The sequence below is a fragment of the Podarcis bocagei genome (genome assembly GCF_964188305.1).
Source record: "Podarcis bocagei genome assembly, chromosome: 4".
Taxonomy (NCBI): Eukaryota; Metazoa; Chordata; class Lepidosauria; order Squamata; family Lacertidae; genus Podarcis; species Podarcis bocagei.
Genome location: NC_138128.1, coordinates 13,728,687 through 13,747,644, shown reverse-complemented (window position 1 = coordinate 13,747,644; position 18,958 = coordinate 13,728,687). Strand labels below are relative to the sequence as shown.

The 18,958-nt window shown below is 44.9% G+C and overlaps 1 protein-coding gene across 5 annotated transcripts in view; it reads left to right on the top strand.

Moving 5' to 3' along the window:
• The window catches only part of NAALADL2 (N-acetylated alpha-linked acidic dipeptidase like 2), a 659,014-nt gene that overhangs the window by 442,846 nt on the left and 197,210 nt on the right, over positions 1-18,958 (top strand). For 4 of the 5 annotated variants that reach the window (XM_081190167.1, XM_081190168.1, XM_081190166.1 and 1 more), the window contains one exon: positions 8,570-8,713. The exons of the other annotated variant lie outside the window; for it this stretch is intronic. In XM_081190167.1, the coding sequence (XP_081046293.1) occupies positions 8,570-8,713 (144 nt within the window). The remainder of the gene's footprint in view (positions 1-8,569; positions 8,714-18,958) is intronic. 5 annotated transcript variants of the gene reach the window in all.

Sequence of the window (18,958 nt, the reverse complement as noted above, 5' to 3'; positions counted from 1 at the left end):
GCACGGTTTCCCATAGGAATGCATTGAAAATCAATTAATGCGTTCCTATGGAAACCGCCTTCAGACCAGGTCCGGGGACAGTCTGTCCCCCGACCTCTTCTGAAGGCTGGGGAGGGGGGGACAAGGGCTTTTCTTCCCACCCCCAGCATTTTAAAAAACCCCGGGACAGCAGAGGACTTCTCCGCTGTCCGGGGCGATGTAAAAGCCCCTGGGAAGGCAGGCAGGGGGGACAAAGACTTTCGCCCCCCGCCCGCCTTCAGAAGAGGTCCTGCACCTCTTCTGAAGGCAGGCGGGGGGCAAAAGTCTTTGCCCCCCCCCGCCTTCAAAAGCCGTCCGGGACAGCGGAGAAACGCGCTGCCTTTCTCCGCTCTCCCGGGAAGGCAGGCAGGGGGGAGCAAAGACTTTCGCCCCCCGCCCGCCTTCAGAAGAGGTCCTGGACCTCTTCTGAAGGCGGGCGGGGGGCGAAAGTCTTTGCTCCCCCCCCCGCCTGCCTTCCAAAGCCGTCCGGGACAGCGGAGAAACGCGCTGCCTTTCTCCGCTCTCCCGGGAAGGCAGGCAGGGGGGAGCAAAGACTTTCGCCCCCCACCCGCCTTCAGAAGAGGTCCAGGACCTCTTCTGAAGGCGGGCGGGGGGCGAAAGTCTTTGCTTCCCCTCGCCTGCCTTCAAAAGCCGTCCGCGATAGCGGGAAGCGCTTCCCTGCTATCCCGGACTGCTTTTAAAATGCTGGCGGTGGGGAGCAAAGCCTTTCGGCCCCCGCCGGCCTTCCTGGACCTCTTCTGAAGGCCGGAGGGGGGGGGAAAGGCTTTGCTCCCCACCACCAGCATTTAAAAGAGGTCCCCGGAGATTTCCCTATGGGCTTTCGTCTTGCGAAGCAAGCCCATAGGGAAATTCGTCTTGCGAAGCGCCTCCAAAACAGAAAACCCTTTCGTCTTGCGGGTTTTCCGTCTTGCGAGGCATTCGTCTTGCAAGGTACCACTGTATTTCATAACAGGTAGATAGTTAAGAGCAGGGGTCAGCAAACTTTTTCAGTCCACTTTCCCTCAGACCTTGTGGGGGGCCGGACTATATTTTGAAGGGGAAAAAATGAATGAATTCCTATGCCCCACAAATAACCCAGAGGTGCATTTGAAATAAAAGCACACATTCTACTCATGTAGAAACACCAAGCAGGTCCCACAAATAACCAAGAGATGGATTTTAAATAAAAGGACACATTCTACTCATGTAAAAACACGCTGATTCCCAGACCGTCCGCAGGCCAGATTTAGAAGGCAGTTGAGCTGGATCCGGCCCCTGGGCCTTAGTTTGCCTACCCATGGTTAAGAGCTTAGGCGGCTTCAGCGCCAGGCGCCTAGAGCCCCCCAGAATTCGGTGTCCGGGTGCCCCACACCCCTTGCACCCCTGGGTAAAAATGGCCCTGGAACCACTTCCTGTTCAGGAGGTTCCAGTGTCCAAACTGAGTGAGCTTTTGCAGTAGAGAAACAGTTTAAGATTGTGCTTAATTCTTCATACTGCAATCTGCTTTCCTCTGAAATCCCCTGCCCCCAGTGATTTACTGTAGCCAAGCACAGGCCAGAACAATCTGCTACAAGCTGCAGTGGCATACCCTCCAGAGTGCAAGGCTGGCCCAATATATGTTGGCATCAGACCCCAAAATGGTGCCCCACGTCCCTGCCAGGGAAGAATAGATGAGGGAAGATCTATATCAGGAATGGTGTGTGTGTGTCAAAATAAAATAATTCCTTCCAGTAGCACCTTAAAGACCAACTAAGTTAGTTCTTGGTATGAGCTTTCGTGTGCATGCACACTTCTTCAGAAGTGTGTGTGTGTGTGTGTGTGTGTGTGTGTGTGTGTGTGTGTGTGTGTGTGTAGAAAGATCAACATCTGGATCTCCTGCCTCAGTGAGTCATACTGCTTAGGGTGCTTGCCTCACCTTGTCTCATGGGGGGGTTGGCACTGTTTGGGTGGAGTGGCAGAGCCAGGGCCAGGGGGGATTAGGCTGGATCTTGATTCCATTCACATGTTCTGTTAATCTGGGGCAAATTAAGCTGGCAAAAGGGTGTTGCAACTCAAAATCTGTTTTCAAGCCTTGTTTTCTGTCAGGCTTAGGCCGGCTTAGCCAGCAGTAGCCTTGCTTCCTAGCAGACTTTAGGTCTGAGGTGTTTTACACTGCCTTAATTTAAGACAGTATAATTTATGCTGGTTTCCTATTCTTAGGATTGCTACCTAAGCACTCACAGGATGCCAATTCCCTCCTTTCTTCTCCTACGCTTGCTTTAACTGCATGATGCATATGTAGAAATCATAGGTTATAATGCTTATCTCCTGTATGTGTAGTGAGATACATCATTGTCGGAATTGTTTGCATCAATCGTATTGTTTCACTTTCTATACAATTGTTATGCGGGGTCCTTTTTTAAAAATCATTAAAACAAACCTGCATCTCTTTGCTTCTAACTCCTTGATATTTAGTTAGCATTTAGCTTGCAAATGATTACTAAAACCATCCCCTTACTTCCACTTCTTACTGCCATCTGCTGAGCATCTCCTTAGAGAAATTAACTGCATTCCGTACTGGAACTGTGAATGACAAATTTGTCACTGTATGCAAGGCATAAAGGGAAGTGGGGGGGGGGGCTTTTAAGCAGTGGTCTAATTGCAAATAAAACAAGCTATACCAGAGGCAACGGAAAGGAAGGGTGAGATCTGCTTGAAAAAGCAAAGACTACTGGGCCAAGGAGATGGTCCTGCTTGCGGTTTCTCCCTACAAATCTCACTGGCCACTTTTGAGAATCGGCTGATGGACTATATGGGCCTTTGGCTCAATCCATCAAGGGTTTCCTTATGTCCTTGTGGGTCTCTTCTGTTAGATTGTCTGCCATTGATGCTGCCTTACAACACAATCCAAACCCAAGGTCTGCAAGGATGAGCAAGTTTGGAATAAGGCAGATCTGTCCCAGCTAGGGCTCAGCCAGCAGTGAGGGAACATCCTGTTGCCTCTTCTCTTGGGCAGCCTCCTCCCTTGGGCAGCTTGCAGTGGCTGCTGGAGAGCAGGCAAGGAGGAGAAGAGGTTACGGCCGCTGAGGGCCAGCCCTGTGTGATGCACTGGCTTTCAGGCACAGGCAGAGGGCAGGACTGCCCTGGGTGGAAATAAAGGGATTCGTGGAGCAGAGCACGAGAAGTCTTGTTTTGTATTTGTTTACAAACACACTGCGTGTCTATGTCTAATCTTGCCCCTTTCTAAAATTTACTGGCGTGCGCTTTTCTTTTTGTAACTATACCAAAGAATAAAATAAAATTGGGATTACGGGTTTTCTCAGGACAGTGAGGTGTGTGTGTGTGTGGTGTTCCGTTGGTGTCGTGGTGGTTGGACTTGCCCTTATTTTGATAAGAAATGTTCTGTGGTGCGGAGGCCGGGGGACAAAAAAAATGGGGGGGGGAGCATTGAAGAAGGTCAGTTGGGGAGAGTGAGAAGTGTCCCTCTTTTAATCTGTTGAATGTTGGAGGCTATGTAGTAGATCAGAATAGAATTGTAGAGTTGGAAAAAATCTGAAGAACATCTAGTGCAACCTACTGCAATTCAGGAATCCTGCCCACAGCCATGGGCTCAAATCACCTTATCACGGCCGTTTTACAGATGTGGGGAGCAGTTTTTCCTGAGGGCACCCCAGGAAAGACCTGATTGCTGCCTCTTAGTATCTGCCATTTGGTTACTTCTTGCTGTGTGTTCAATGGATTGCATGTTTTCAATGGGTATTTATGTATTCCTATTTACTCATTTTGTTCCAAACCGCCTGTCGATTGCGCAAAAAAGTAAATAATCAATTCTTGGTAAAGGCTCGAATAGTGAACTTTTTTCATTCACGGCTCACATGCTTAGCCAGTATGCGGCCATAACTCTTCATTTTATTTACTTGACAGAATTTATACACCACTTTTTTATAAAAACACACACGCTTTAAGCTGTTTACATTAAAGAATATAAAGCATTCGCAAGCAAATGTTGATAAAATCCATAGACTTTAAAAGCAGAAGACATAACAGGATTATCAAAACACAGGTAAAATCAGCAGCCTTTTTGAAAAAGAAGAAAAAGGAAAAAATATACATAATAAAATTTCCTGTCTGGGTAGCCTTGCCAGAACTAAAACGTTTTTAGCAGGCATCAAAAACAGCACACAGAAGGTGCTTGCCTGTTGTTAATAGACATTTGTCTCACTAAAGTGAAGGAAATGTCAAAGGAAAATAGGGATGAATGAATTGAATGCTTTTTAAACAAAGTGGGTTTATTTTTATTTTTTTAAAAAAAACATCTTTTGGGGCTACTTTGTCTTCCAGCTGTGTACTAAACACTCTGCCTGCCATAAAAGCAGGTAACGCCCCAGGAAAGATGCCCATTTCACTCTCTGCCATGCCTCAAATCAATATGTGGTTTTTAAATGCGCCCTTTTTAAAACCACATGTCGTACCAGCTCCCATCTCAGTGCTATCACAGTGGGCAGAACAGCTCGTTTCAGCTTCCAGGAAAAACAAAAAAGAGAAGCATCTTTGGAAGTATATTTAGAAAGGCAGCTGCAAAACGGAGGTCCCTTCTTTCAGCCCATGGGGGCATTGGTTTTAGATTAAGATTTACATTATGTCTCATTTGCATTTTTCATCCCAGCCCCCCCTTTTACACTGAAACCTAGGGATGTTCTCAAATTTGTTTATTAACGACACCCATTACATAAAGATGCACGCAGCAAGCTGGCAGATGGCCATGCCTCTGCTCACGGGTGCCTTGGCAACAGAGCAGAATGTTTGAGTTTAACTTTATCCATGTTGTCGTTTCCTAACTTGCATGTTTCTCCATTTTGCTCTTTACTCCACGCAAACTCAAGTGTTTCCATTTACACACGCCTACATGCCTTCCTTCTGCTTTGCTGAAAGGGCCACCCACTCGCTATCCGTCAACTTTTCCTTGAAACCCTCTCCCTCTCTCTCAGCTGAAATCTTTGACAGTCTTTTGAGGACCACAGCTGCCTTGCCCGTGCTGGAGCCAGTTAATCTTCCCCACCCCATCTCTGCGAAACCACAGGCCATTTTTTTGCCCCTTTGACAAAGGAATGAGGAATTAATAGCTCACTATTTCGCCAATGGTGTCATGTGGAGTGTTTTACAGTGGTGTGTTAAAGTGGCTCTAGATCAGTATACGTACCTTTGGGGATGAAGTAGAACTGTAGGACTGCTGTATTTGTAGAGACAGGGGCCTTTTGTGAGAGGCTACCGGCTGGTTGCCCAGGAAGGTATAAAGAGGAAGAGTTTGGATTTGATATCCCGCTTTATCACTACTCGAATGAGTCTCAAAGCGGCTAACGTTCTCCTTTCCCTTCCTCCCCTACAACAAAGAAGTGTGACTAGCCCAAGGTCACCCAGCAGCTGCATGTGGAGGAGCGGAGACATGAACCCGGTTCACCAGATTATGAGTCTACTGCTCTTAACCACTACAACACACTGGCACAAAAAGACAAGGAAAGGTTTCTTACAGTCCTTTTTTATTTCAAACTTGAAAGAGAGAGGCTGTAGCACCCAGCCTCTTGGATAATGGTGTTGTCCCCAGTTCATCGCCGCCACCCCTGTCTCTCCCACATCCTCATTCATCGTCACCTCCTCTACGCGTGTTGCTAAGTGCCCTCTGTCTTTGAGCTCTTTGCTCTCCTACTTTTAAGGCTCACCAGGTTCTGGGAGATGGTGGGTCTGGAATGCTTTCTAGGGACAACGTGTCAGCCAGCTGCTGCTCCAGCTCTGATTGCTCCTCCTCTCTCATTATTTCCCAACTTTCCCCCTCATCTGCCTCTCAGCTGTGACCTCCCTCAAACCCCTGTTGTAAATCTATACCGTCTTCCTCTTCCTTCCCCCTGGGAGGGTCAGGGTGGGGAGGTGGCCCCCGACACCTTCGGCTGATTAGCATTTTACGTCCTTTTAAACGTGTTTGTGGGAGAGGGATTATTGCTTTGTTTTATTCTTGTTCTTGCTTTTTTATGTATTTTGAGTTTTTATTCTGTATTTTTAAGCTGTGACATGCCCTGAGATCTTTGGATGAAGGGCGGTCTAGAAATTTAATAAATAATAAATTTAGTAAATGAATGAATTCAATAAATATAAATACCTAGGCCTATGGTAGTACACCAGTGATGTAGAGTACCTGCAGTGTACAAATCCAGAGAAGATTATTTAGTCGTGTGCACATGAAGGGGGTCTAAAGCAAGCCAGTGTAATTTAAGGCAGCATAAAATTACACCTGATCCACATCCTGTTCAGCAGCGGGACTGCTGGTGGTGCTCTGCTTAAGCCTGGCAGATGGAAAACAAGCATTTGAAATAGTGTTCTATGCCAGGTTCTGTGACTGAGCTGAAAGGGCTTAGAATCCAACCTAAGTCATCCCGTACCCCCCGGTCTGGCTGCACCCCTGCCATGCCCCTGAAACACCCCTTTTTGCGTACTTACAATGCTATTGGCTCAACTGTCTTTGGCTTAGCCAACTGAGTGGGAATCAACTGACTGAGCCAGAGATCTGCTGCATCCTGTGCTGCTCTTCCCAGTGGATCTTGCCACAGGATCCCTGACTCTGTTAGATTGTATACGGAGCTCATTTTGCACCCAGGGTGACTAAGCCAAACTCTTGATTGAGCACAAACATGCTTTCCCCCCCTTTTCTGTTGTAATTTATAATTTCCTGGAAGACAACACGGCCCTTCTTGCAGTGTCTGTTCACAGCATAAAACTGTCAAATTCCCATTAAGCTTAAGGTGAAAAATTAATGAACCATTCAGTTCAGTTATTTCAAAACTAATACAATTCTATTAGCATTGTAGCTGAAAGTCAAAGAAGTGGTATGCACAATTACAGTTCAGTGTCGAGTCAAACTTTCCTTTTTCTAAAGAAAGAAAACAAAAAGGAAGATCATTAAAATGCTATTTTAGGGCACAATAGGAACACACACACACACACACACACACACACACTTTTCCTCAGACGTCTAGATACATGTTTGGCTTTATTCATCACTGACAAAACATGACTTTCCTGTGCAATAATTTGGCTGGGTGTAGGTTGCCAGTAGGAATGCAGAAAGTTGTCTTATACTGAATCAGACCAGTGAGCCATCTAGCTCAGTATGTCTTACACTGACTGGCAGAAGTTACCTGGGTTTCAGTGGGGACATTTCTGGCTCTACATGGAAATGCCAGGGATGGGACTTTTGCATGTAAACAGATGCTCTGTTGCTGAGCTCCGACCCTTCCTTAAAGCAAACTGTAAAAGGTCTGGGTTAAATGTTGATGAGGAGGGACCATAAAAAGGTCAACACTCGTTCAAGGACCACCATGCAGTACAGAGACCCGCGTAGAACCCCTTACCGAAACATCAACCATGACATTTGTTTGGTACCCAGCCCCCAGTAGAATTTGATAATAGTGTGAATTTGGTTCCAGAAGGAGGAGGAGTTTCGTTTCTGCTCCGTGGTCACAAGGGGACTAGACTTTTTCCAGGACACATCCTGTTTCTCAGGGGTACAAATTGCATTTATTTGCTTTGAATGGCTTCATGGCGTCCTCTTTTTTGCAATAATAATAATAATAATAATTTATTTATATCTCGCCCTCTCCAGCGGATAACAACAGTGAAAGTATTACAGTTTACATAAAATCATAATCAATTAATTGAAATACATTCTAAAATCAATTCATTCTGAAATCAATTCAGAATCAAATTAATGGCAACCATTGGGCTAGAGTTCTATGAGGATTACCAAAGGAGGGGGTCAGGCTGTGCCCTGGCCAAAGACCTGCCGGAACAGCTCTGTCTTGCAGGCCCTGTGGAAAGATGTCAAGTCCTGCAGGACCCTAGTCTCTTGTGACAGAGCGTTCCACCAGATCGGGGCCACAGCCGAAAAAGCCCTGGCTCTGGTTGAGGCCAGCCTAACCTCCCTGTGGCCCGGGACCTCCAAGATGTTTTTGTTTGAAGACTGTGTGTCTTCACACAGCACATTGTTAAAATGCAGTGTTCACTTCCAAAGGAGGCAGTGATGGCCACCAACTTGGGTGGCTTCAACAGAGGATAGGACAAATTCATGGAGGTAAAGGCTATGAGTAGCTATGATGGCTGTGCTTTGCCTCCATGGTAGGAGGCTGTATGCTTCTGATTACCAGTTGCTGGGCATATATCCTGCTTACAGATTTCCTACAGGCATCTGATTAGAATCATATACTTGTAAACTTGGAAGGGACCTCAAGGGTCTTCCAGTTCAGCCCCCTGCAATGCAGTTCAATCTCAGCACCCATGAAAGATATCCACCCAGCCTCTGCTTAAAAACCTCCAAGGAACGAGAGTCCACCACCTCCTGAAGGAGACCGTTCCACGGTCAACCAGCTCTTGCTGCCAGAAAACGTTTCTCGGAAATCCAAAAGTGCCTGTCATGGAATCAGAGTGGCATGTTCTGTTCGTGAACTGTTCAAATGCACTGATCTAGAGAAAGGTTTTATTGTCTTATACTAAGTTGTTCTCTTTACCCCCTCAACTCTCCTTGAAGATGGAAGCTATAAACAGAACCGATCGAACCTCACTTCTCTATTAGTCCAGCCTATTTGTGCGGCATTGGTGAGGAAGCTGTTCTCTTCCCCCGAGAAGGCTGGTGGAAATGAAGATTGCGAACCCCTGGAATTGCTGGCTACAGGTAACAGTTTTCCTCTCTCTCTCTCTCTCTCTCTCTCTCTCTCTCTCTCTCTCTCTCTCTCAGAATGACGATCCTCTTTAAATTCAGAACTTCCGTAAGCCCTTGAAATTGCATTACGCGTAATTGTGTATAATTGGGGGCTTTGACCAATTGCAGGTACATTCCTTTAGCAGCACTTTAAGAAGAGGCGAGGAGAGAGAGAAAATATATATCAATTACACTCTGAAGAGCTTGCTGAGATTGAGCTCAGAACGTTCTGAAGAGCCGCTGATAAGAAGAATGATGTTAATGGGGGCGGGGGAGAGAAAGTATTTCACAAACTCGTTTAAAAATACACAAAAATTCACAAAGCTTACACATACCTGTCTCATTGTTTGTTGCATCTGCCAAGATCTAACTGATGCAAGTCAGATACCTGGAGTACCACGTCTCTCAGCACATGGTATTAAAGTCTAATTCATGCTATTGACTGAGAAGATCCCTCCGATTCACCCAAGAGAGGCTTCTGTAGCTGCAGTGCCATTTGTTAGGCCTTGTTGGACAACATACAATATCAGGGAAGCGTTTAAGGCACCAGGAGAGCATTAAAGAGTTGGCTTTCCTCACGTTTTCTTCCCCCGAGTGTGTGCCTCCAGCATATCTACTAAGCTCTCTACAAATAGCTCTGTTTGTGTGCACTTTCATTTGTATCACATTGCACCTCTGTGTGTGCGTGTTTGTATATCATAAGGGGGCCTGTTTCGCTTAGGGTAAAAATAAATAAATCTGACAACAAAGAGGCAGAAATGCACTGAGCAGAATTTGGTGAAAGGTGTTCTCATCTGAATGTTTTGGGAAGCATCATATACGCAAGGAAAGGCAGCAGATCACAGCATTTTCAAGTTGGAAGGGATCCTGTGGTCCATCTAGTACAATCCCTTGCAATGCAGCAAGCTCAACTAGATCATACATGGCAGATGGCCATCCAGCCTCTGCTTAAAAATCTCCAAGGAAGGAGGGCCCACAACCTTCTGAGGGAGACCGTTCCACTGTCAAAGATCTCTTATGGTCACAGCTGTCCATGCAGGCGCAGGTCAATTCTGTGTCCAGTACAGCTGTTTATCAGCTCCATCTGGTACGCAGGCTGAGACCCTACCTGCCTGCGGACTGCCTCGCCATAGTGGTGCATGCTCTGGTTATATCCGGCTTGGACTACTGCAATGCACTCTACGTGGGGCTACCTTTGAAGGTGACCCGGAAATGACAACTAATCCAGAATGCAGCAGCTAGACTGGTGACTGGGAGCGGCCGCCGAGACCATATAACACCGGTCTTGAAAGACCTACACTGGCTCCCAGTACTTTTCCGAGTACAATTCAAAGTGTTGGTGCTGACCTTTAAATCCCTAAGCGGTCTTGGCCCAGTATACCTGGAGGAGCGTCTCCACCCCCATCGTTCTGCCCAGACACTGAGGTCCAGGGCCAAGGCCCTTCTGGCGGTTCCCTCGCTGCAAGAAGCCAAGTTACAGGGAATCAGGCAGAGGGCCTTCTCGGTAGTGGCACCCGCCCTGTGGAATGCCCACCCACCAGATGTCAAAGAGAACAACAACTCCCAGACTTTTTAGATGACATCTGAAGGCAGCCCTGTACAGGGAACCCTTTAATATTTAATAAACTATGGTATTTTAATATTTTGTTGGAAGCCGCCAAGGGTATTGTCGGCCAAAAGGTCTTAAAGAAGGATAGAACGTTTTTTATGTATGCTACTACAGCAGCAAGAATTCTGATCGCCAAATATTGGAAGACTCAAGATTTGCCCACGCTGGAAGAGTGGCAAACGCAATTGATTGACTACATGGAGTTGGCCGAAATGATTGACTACATGGAGTTGGCCGAAATGACTGCCAGAATCCGAGACCTGGGAGAAGAAGCAATGGAGGAGGACTGGAAAAAATTTAAGAATTATTTGCAAAAATTTTATAAGTTATATGAACTATAAAATGACGCATAATTTGAAATGCTAGCCCCAGCAATGAGAGTGCAACATTTATGAAATTGGATAACATTACTGAAGGAATCAAAGTTTAAATGTTAAAGATGATAATATGTTTTGTTTTCAGAGTAAATGGACAATAAGGGATTTAAACTTAAATTGCAAATTGAAAGTACTAAAGAAACACATGAAACAAGGTTATAATTTGCTGATAAATTTATTGTTAAGAATGCATTGTGCGGGAGATGTGGGGAAGTCCGATAGAAAGTTGAAACAAGCTGTTGAAGGGTTATGACTCTTTTTATTTTCTTTTTATTTCTTTTCTTTTCTCTTCTTCTGTCTTCTGTCTATGCTTGAAAAAATGCAATAAAAACTATTTTAAAAAAAAAAAGAAGCCGCCAAGAGTGGCTTGGGAAACCCAGCCAGATGGGCGGGGTTTAAATAAACGCATTATTATTATTATTATTATTATTATTATTATTATTATTATTATTATTGTTGTTGTTGTTGTTGTTGTTGTTGTTGTTGTTCTTCTTCTTCTTCTTCTTCTTCTTCTTCTTCTTCTTCTTCTTCTTCTTCTTCTTCTTCATATTAATATTATTATTAATTTTTATGTTAGTCCTGATATTAATATTAGTATTTTATGTTAGTCCTGATATTAATATTTTTTATTAATTATGTTAGTCCTGATGTTTAGTCAGAATTTCTTTTCTTATTACTTGAAGCCATTGGTTTGGGTCATGCCCTCCAGAGCAGCAGAAAACAAGCTTTCTCCATTCTCCATGTGGCAGGGCTTTGGGTATTTGAAGACCGCTGTCATACCTCCTCTCAGTCTCCACTTATCCAGGCTATTGGCCTGGCAGAAAGGTTTTCAGTGAGGATATATGACGATGTTACATTCCATCTGGTACATCTATCCATACCCTGAGATGGCACCAATGTGCTTCAAATCTATCCGGAGTGATAGGCAAGAAACTGAAAGATACAGGTTTGGGGGAAGGAGAAATACCTTTTGCCAGTGGGTGGGTGGTGGCCATTGGGACTGGTGGGGTAGAAATCAGTGAGGCCAATGACTGGTGGAGCCTCAGCCAATGACAGCCAGAGCTAAGCAATTCGAGTTTTGTCTCTACCATCCCCGCTGCTGGGGACTGAGGAAGGGCAGTTCTGTTTCGCAGAGTCACGCAGAGCCTCATGTCTTTCAGTAATCACATAGTTTCTGGTGTCTTTCAGTAATCACATAGTTTCTTTTTTTTTGGGGGGGGGGGTGGTATCAATTTCTGTCCAGCCCGAAAGGAGTGTATATTATATTTATGAGGAAAACCACACCAGCTTATGCTGTTGAACAGCGAAAGGTCTTAAAAATCAATCCAGATTTATTTAGAGGAGGGTGGAGAACAGATAAATCAGATTAAACAAACAGTGTCCAAGGGATCAATCACTTCCATGCAAAAGGTGACAGAAGAGCAAGTTCGTACTGCAGCAACTTCCAGTCGTTCATCAGCTGTGCTAAATAAGGCATTGCATGAGAAAGTTTACAGTATATTCAGCATTCTGTCTGCAGCCATTGATTCACAATTAACTTTCTTCATAGACTATTTGATACACTGCTAAGCAAAAATTAATTTTGCAGAGATAAATGCACTGTATTAATGATGCAGTGTGGAATATTCTCCTATCAGGCTGGCCTGCTACATAGATAGCATCCATTTCTCTTTTACAAAACCTTGGGTTACAAATTCTTTCCAGATTTGAGTCAAAATGTGGATGGGATCAATTTCCGAGATGAAAAAGGTACCAGGATAAAGCAATGGAAACTAATTAAGTAAAGTTGTTTGTGTATTTTCAACAGTGTAAGAAACTGTTTATTATTAGCATTACAGTGCAACCTCGGGTTGCAAATGTGATCCATGCGGGAGGCACGTTTGCAACCCGCAGCACCACATTTGTGCACTTATGGGTCGCAATTTGGCGCTTCTGCGCATGTGCAAAGTGCAATTTAGTGCTTCTGCGCATGCGTGAGTGCTGAAACCTGGAAGTAACCCGTTCCGGTACTTCTGGGTTTGGTGCGGTGTGCAACCTGAAATTGCACAACCTGAAGCGGCTGTAACCCGAGGTACCACTGTAGTTATTCCTAAAAGAAATCCCCACTATTAAAAAGCATATGAAACTGATACACTTTTAACTTATTGAATTAGAAGATTTAATACATAGATTAAAAAAAAATATCTTTGCATCTATCTATCTTTATGAGAGAAGGAGGCTCCCAGTGATGTACTGGGGAGAATTCCGGATTTGCAAGGATGTTAATTCATATCCTTGCTCAGTCATAAAGTTCCCCAAACTACACATTGGGAGGGATGCAATGATAAATGGCTTATGCAATGGAAATCCACTCACACAATGAGACTTCCGGTTTATCAGCTACCTGCATGCCCCACCATCTGCTCCAGATGGTCCCCCAATCTTCCTGAACATATTTTGGGGGAATACGGTAGCTGCCAGGGAGAGTAGAACCCCCACTGCATGAGAAGACACCCAGTCAAGCTATATTGAATCTCACCAAATCATGGAGTTTTGCAATGTGGGTGCTTGTCTGTTTATCACCTGTAAACGGCTCTTCGGTTTGTGGTAGTCCTGAGCATCATTTGGTCTTGTGGGACTCCTCCTCTGTCAGTGGGTCCCAGCTGTGGGTTCTCTGGCTGTGGTGGCACTGGGAAGGCAGATCTAATGACACATTTAATTTCCTACCATGTTCCACAGCACTAGAAAAAATAGTTGTTGTTGTTGTTGTTGTTGTTGTTATTATTATTATTATTATTATTATTATTATTATTATTATTATTATTTATTTATTATTAATGCAAGCTATAGCCTGCGCTGCCCCACCCCACACAAACCCACAGTAAGAGACCACATTTATAGGAGCAACTACATGAGACAGCCACATGGTTTGGAACAATTTGAACCATACAATACGATACGATACAATAATCTTTATTGTCATTGTCCCATACAGAACAACAAAATTGAAAAATCTACATCAGACATTCAGAAACCAACAAGCCTGCTATCCCAGCCTGTTTAGCCCCCTAAAAACTGATACCCCATAATTAAATACAATATACTCCCATAGAGACTACCTTACACTGTGTTTAAAACCAAAATCACATTTGAATAGAAACTGTTTCTCAGACGGCTAGTCCTAGTCTTTATAACCCTGTACCTTCTTCCAGAAGGCAGAAACTGAAAGAGATCATTTCCGGGGTGCGCACTATCCTGCACTATCTCTGCAGCTTTCTTATGGCACCTGGAAGCATAGATTTGATCCAAGGTGGGAAGAGTGCACCCAATTATTCTCTCTGCAGTCTTTACAACCCTGGACAACATATATAGGCACATAAAGGACATGCCACATCAGCAGGCAACTTAATGGGTCTGAGTGTCCGTTCCCATTAGCTGAGCAAATGTCAATAATCAGGGATGATGGGAGTTGTAGTCCAACATTTGGAGACCCACCTCTGACATATCACATGATACGTTTCCTACATAATTTGGGCCCTCCATGTGTGGCCACAGATATGCACTGTGTACAACAGTGACAAAGGAACATGAGGCCATGTGTGTTCGTTATGCATCGGCTAATGGATTTTGAAGTAAAAAGGGCTCAGGAAGATGGGGCCAAACTGGAACTGTTAATGATAAGAGTAATCCCTTTCTGTTCTTTTAGTCATGAAGTAGCTTTATGGCTTAGATAAAGTTTAGAGAATATTTCAAGCCGCATTAAGCTAAAGTCTCCCTGTCACTTTCCAGAGCATAAAGTAGAAAGAGATAAAGTTGTCAAGACCTTTAAAGTCTTTCATCAGACGTCTAACAGTGGAAAGTGAGATTTGTTGTCAGAACTGTTTAAGGGAAATTAAATTTTACTCCTTTTCCATACTCCATTGAGAGCTCTTTGAGCCTTTTGTTAGGCGCACTAAGCCTTTAAACCAAGCAATGTTACTGTACAATGTGCCCATTCATTTTATTATCTGATTCCAGAACATACCGCTTGCCGGTGGAGAACATTCTCTTTCATTACTACCCATTTAAGGATGAAATGACCATTGAAGAAGGCATGGTGTGGCCACCAAAATTGGGTTCTATTTCCCCTCTTCTTCTGTAACTGTTGCAGCAATAGGGACGGGGGAGAAATTCAGTTTCAAAAGTAGACTCATCTCATCTACACATCCCAACCAATCTGCGGATTGGAGATGGATGCAAAAAAAAAAATGTTCTTACAGAAAGCTACTACCTGGTGCAGCTAGTCAATCAACTGATTTTCAGTGCTTGCAAAGCTCTGTGTGCAGCTCTCTGCAAGCCATGGCATTGTCTGATTGCAAAGAGTTGTGCACCCAGCTACGATATGGGGTAAAGCTGCAACCTCGCTTCTGGCCCAGCCACATTTTTACCTGACCCAGGTACTAACCAGATAGGTCTGGCCTGGCCACAAGGGCTTTCAAGGCCACATGAGTAATCCTGGTGGGTCTACTTAGCTAAATCATCTTGCTGTGCCTGTTTAAAATGCAGCTGATATTCCCATACCATGATTGTATGGGGGGGGGGGGAATCATTGCTCCTTAGATCCATGGGGAGCACTCATTCTCCTCCCCCCTCCCAAAAAAATCATCTGGACAGTGATAGTGCAACATCAGTTCCCATCACTCTCAGGGGGAATTGCACGCACTAGGGAAATTGTTTGCAAAGTTTGTGAATCAGGCAAAATTCCATTAAAAATGTATACCATATTTTTCGCCCTATAGGACGCACTTTCCCCCCTCCAAAAATGAAGGGGAAATATGTGTGCGTCCTATGGGGTGAATGCAGGCTTTCGCTGAAGCCTGGAGAGCGAGAGGGGTCAGTGCGCACCGACCCCTCTCGCTCTCCAGGCTTCAGGAAGCTATCCGCAAGCCTTGTGAGCCCGGGGGGACCTCCCGTGGGCTCGCAAGGCTTGCGGGCAGCAGCTTGCAGCCCGGAGCACGGGGTGCCCTCTGGAGGACGCCCAGTGCTTCAGGAAGGTGTCCGCAAGCCTCCCGCACCCGGCAGGAGGTCCGACCGGGCGCGCGAGGCTTGGGGCGGCAGCCTGCACCCCGAGGGGTGAAAAATCCTATGGGGCGGTGCATCCTATGGGGCGAAAAATACGGTATATTAGGGTAAATGTTGCTGACGAATTTTGATATTTTTTCCTTTAAAAAATTGAATATTGACATGGAAATGTTCAGAGCTTCACTTAAACGAGACCCTTGTTCCCCTGACAGAACTACTCATGATGGTTTAACCATTACCGTACTCCATACCCTCTAACTGTTAGAGTCTAACATTTATCTGACGAAAATAGGGACGTCCTATTCAACAACAACAACAATTTTATTATTTATACTCCACCCATCTGACTGGGTTGCCCCAGCTACTTTGGCGGCTTCCAACATACATAAAAACATAATTTAAAAAATCCCTATACAGGGCTGCCTTTAGATGTCTTCTAAAGTTTGTATAGTTACTTCTCTCTTTGGCTCGGGGGCTGCTTAACTCCAAACCCTCCAACATTTCTCCAATGAAAAGAGGGACGTCCTACCATACCTTCCAACATTTCTTTGATGAAAATAGGGACATCCTTAGGAATCAAATCAGAAACCGGGACAGCTTCTGTAAATCCAGGAAAATAGGGAGACTTGGAGGCTCTGTCAGTCTGAAGTGTAGCTCTGTGAGGGAAATAGGGCCCTCCTAACAACTCTCAGCATCCTTAGCAAAACTACATTTTTCAGGATTGTTTGGGTCAAGCCATGACAGCTCAAAGTTGTATGATACTGCTTTGAATGTATAGTGAAGATGGGACCTTATACTGTGCTTGTACCATTTTTAATGGTTTTATATAGCTGCACACTACCCTGGTGTTTTGTAAGAGGGCGGTATATATTATAAATAAAAATAAATAAATACACAGCCGGGCACACAGAGAAATCTGAACCACAAGATTGATGATCTTTGTCTGACCCCACCCAAACCCCAGGCTTGGTGGGGTGAATCTGTGTGCATAGTGAATCTATGCACAGGCGAAATCCTCACTCACGTTATTGGTATTAATGCTCAGAACTTCAGTATCGTGGCTTGCACTGTGTTGTATTATTATTAACATTTTGCTGAAGGTGGGGGGAGGAAAAGTCTATTTGCTATTGCTCCCCTTTCAGCCCGTAATGAGGTCATTTGTTTTCTCAGCCCGAGAGGTAAAAGAAAAAAAATAAAGATATTAGTTTTAATTAATTTTTAAAACAAACTCATTAGTCAAATGCTGGGAACATGAACTTGAAAGCCCTTTTGACAAAGACAGAGGGACGGGTTATTTTCCTTGTTGCAATATTCTCTCGGTGGAAACATTTCTGTGTGCTTCTGGAAGGAGACCAGAAAATGAGCTGACTGGGGTTGGCTGAGGAGGAACAGCCAGCGAAATAATTGCCTCTGATTCTTCCCACATCTTCCCATTGGTTCCATGACTTTTGATACATACACCATCCTACATTCCAGTTCCCATTCTCTTCTCTCGACTGCTCTTCTCTCGACTGCCAAACTGGCGACAGTGATGTTCGAAAAGGGAGGTATTACCAGACTGGGGTAGCTCTGAGGTTTGCAGAGAAACATTAAATTTTGGAGTTTTAAAGTAGCAGGGGGCTTGTTGCAGAAAAGGTTCTGTGTCTCACCTCAAGGAAGACAGAGATGACTATAAAGTGTAATATGGAACTTTACTTAACACCATCAGTTAATACTGGTTAAAGCAGGAGGGGAAAGAGAAACTACATTTATAATTCAAGAAGGAATCCCCCTCCCAGAAACCCCATTGTGGCTCTGTTCTTCCTCTTAGTAAAGTATTAATTAAACATTGCTGCTTGTCTGAACAGAACGAAGGAGGAGTGCCACTGTATTCTGCTCTGGTCAGACCTCACCTGGAGTACTGTGTCCAGTTCTGGGCACCACAATTCAAGAAGGACACTGACAAACTGGAACGTGTCCAGAGGAGGGCAACCAAAATGGTCAAAGGCCTGGAAACAATGCCTTATGAGGAACGGCTAAGGGAGCTGGGCATGTTTAGCCTGGAGAAGAGGAGGTTAAGGGGTGATATGATAGCCATGTTCAAATATATAAAAGGATGTCACATAGAGGAGGGAGAAAGGTTGTTTTCTGCTGCTCCAGAGAAGCGGACACGGAGCAATGGATCCAAACTACAAGAAAGAAGATTCCACCTAAACATTAGGAAGAACTTCCTGACAGTAAGAGCTGTTCGACAGTGGAATTTGCTGCCAGGGAGTGTGGTGGAGTCTCCTTCTTTGGAGGTCTTTAAGCAGAGGCTTGACAACCATATGTCAGGAGTGCTCTGATGGTGTTTCCTGCTTGGCAGGGGGTTGGACTTGATGGCCCTTGTGGTCTCTTCCAACTCTATGATTCTATGATTCTATTATTCTAGGAGGAACCCAGAAGAGTCCAGCGCAGACTGAGCATGCTCAGTATCCATGGGGCATTGACTAACTCAGGCTTCCTCAAACTCGGCCCTCCAGATGTTTTGAGACTACAATTCCATCGCCCCTGACAACTGGTCCTGCTAGCTAGGGATCATGGGAGTTGTAGGCCAAAAGCATCTGGAGGGCTAAGTTTGAGGAAGCCTGGACTAACTGTTGAGGCAGCAGGGAGGGAAAACTGGGTTGGCTGGAAAGAAAAGACATATAGATATAAAAGGCCTTGAGATAACCTCATTCTATGGGTAGGCCGCTTCCTGGATCATACTGGGTGTGGCGGAGCCACTATGCTATCTTCCTAGCTGGTGGGTCACTGCTAGTTCATGGGAGGAAGTCAGCTTGGTGCAAATGCATTGGCAGGAGCCCCAGATTGGCTGTGCTAGCATGTTTGCCTTGCCCTGACCCCCCCCATTGCCTCACTATTTACCCTCTCTCTCCCAGTAAGCAACATCAAGCCAGCCACAAGGAAGTGAGTGTAGCAGCTCTGCCGCATGTGACAAGATGCTTCTGGAGAATAGGCCATAGAAAACAATGTGGAAATCCGAGATTTTAATATACCTGGATTGGGCAGCCGGGTGTTCAACACAACGATAACAACAAAAAACCAAAATCGAAAACTGCAGAGCCTAATGAACATACATAGTGGACCCAGAATGTTGATTGACTGGGGAGCAGATGGGAGTGGCTGGAACCCCGAAAAGAAGCGCTTCACACTGCAACATTTTGTTGCGGG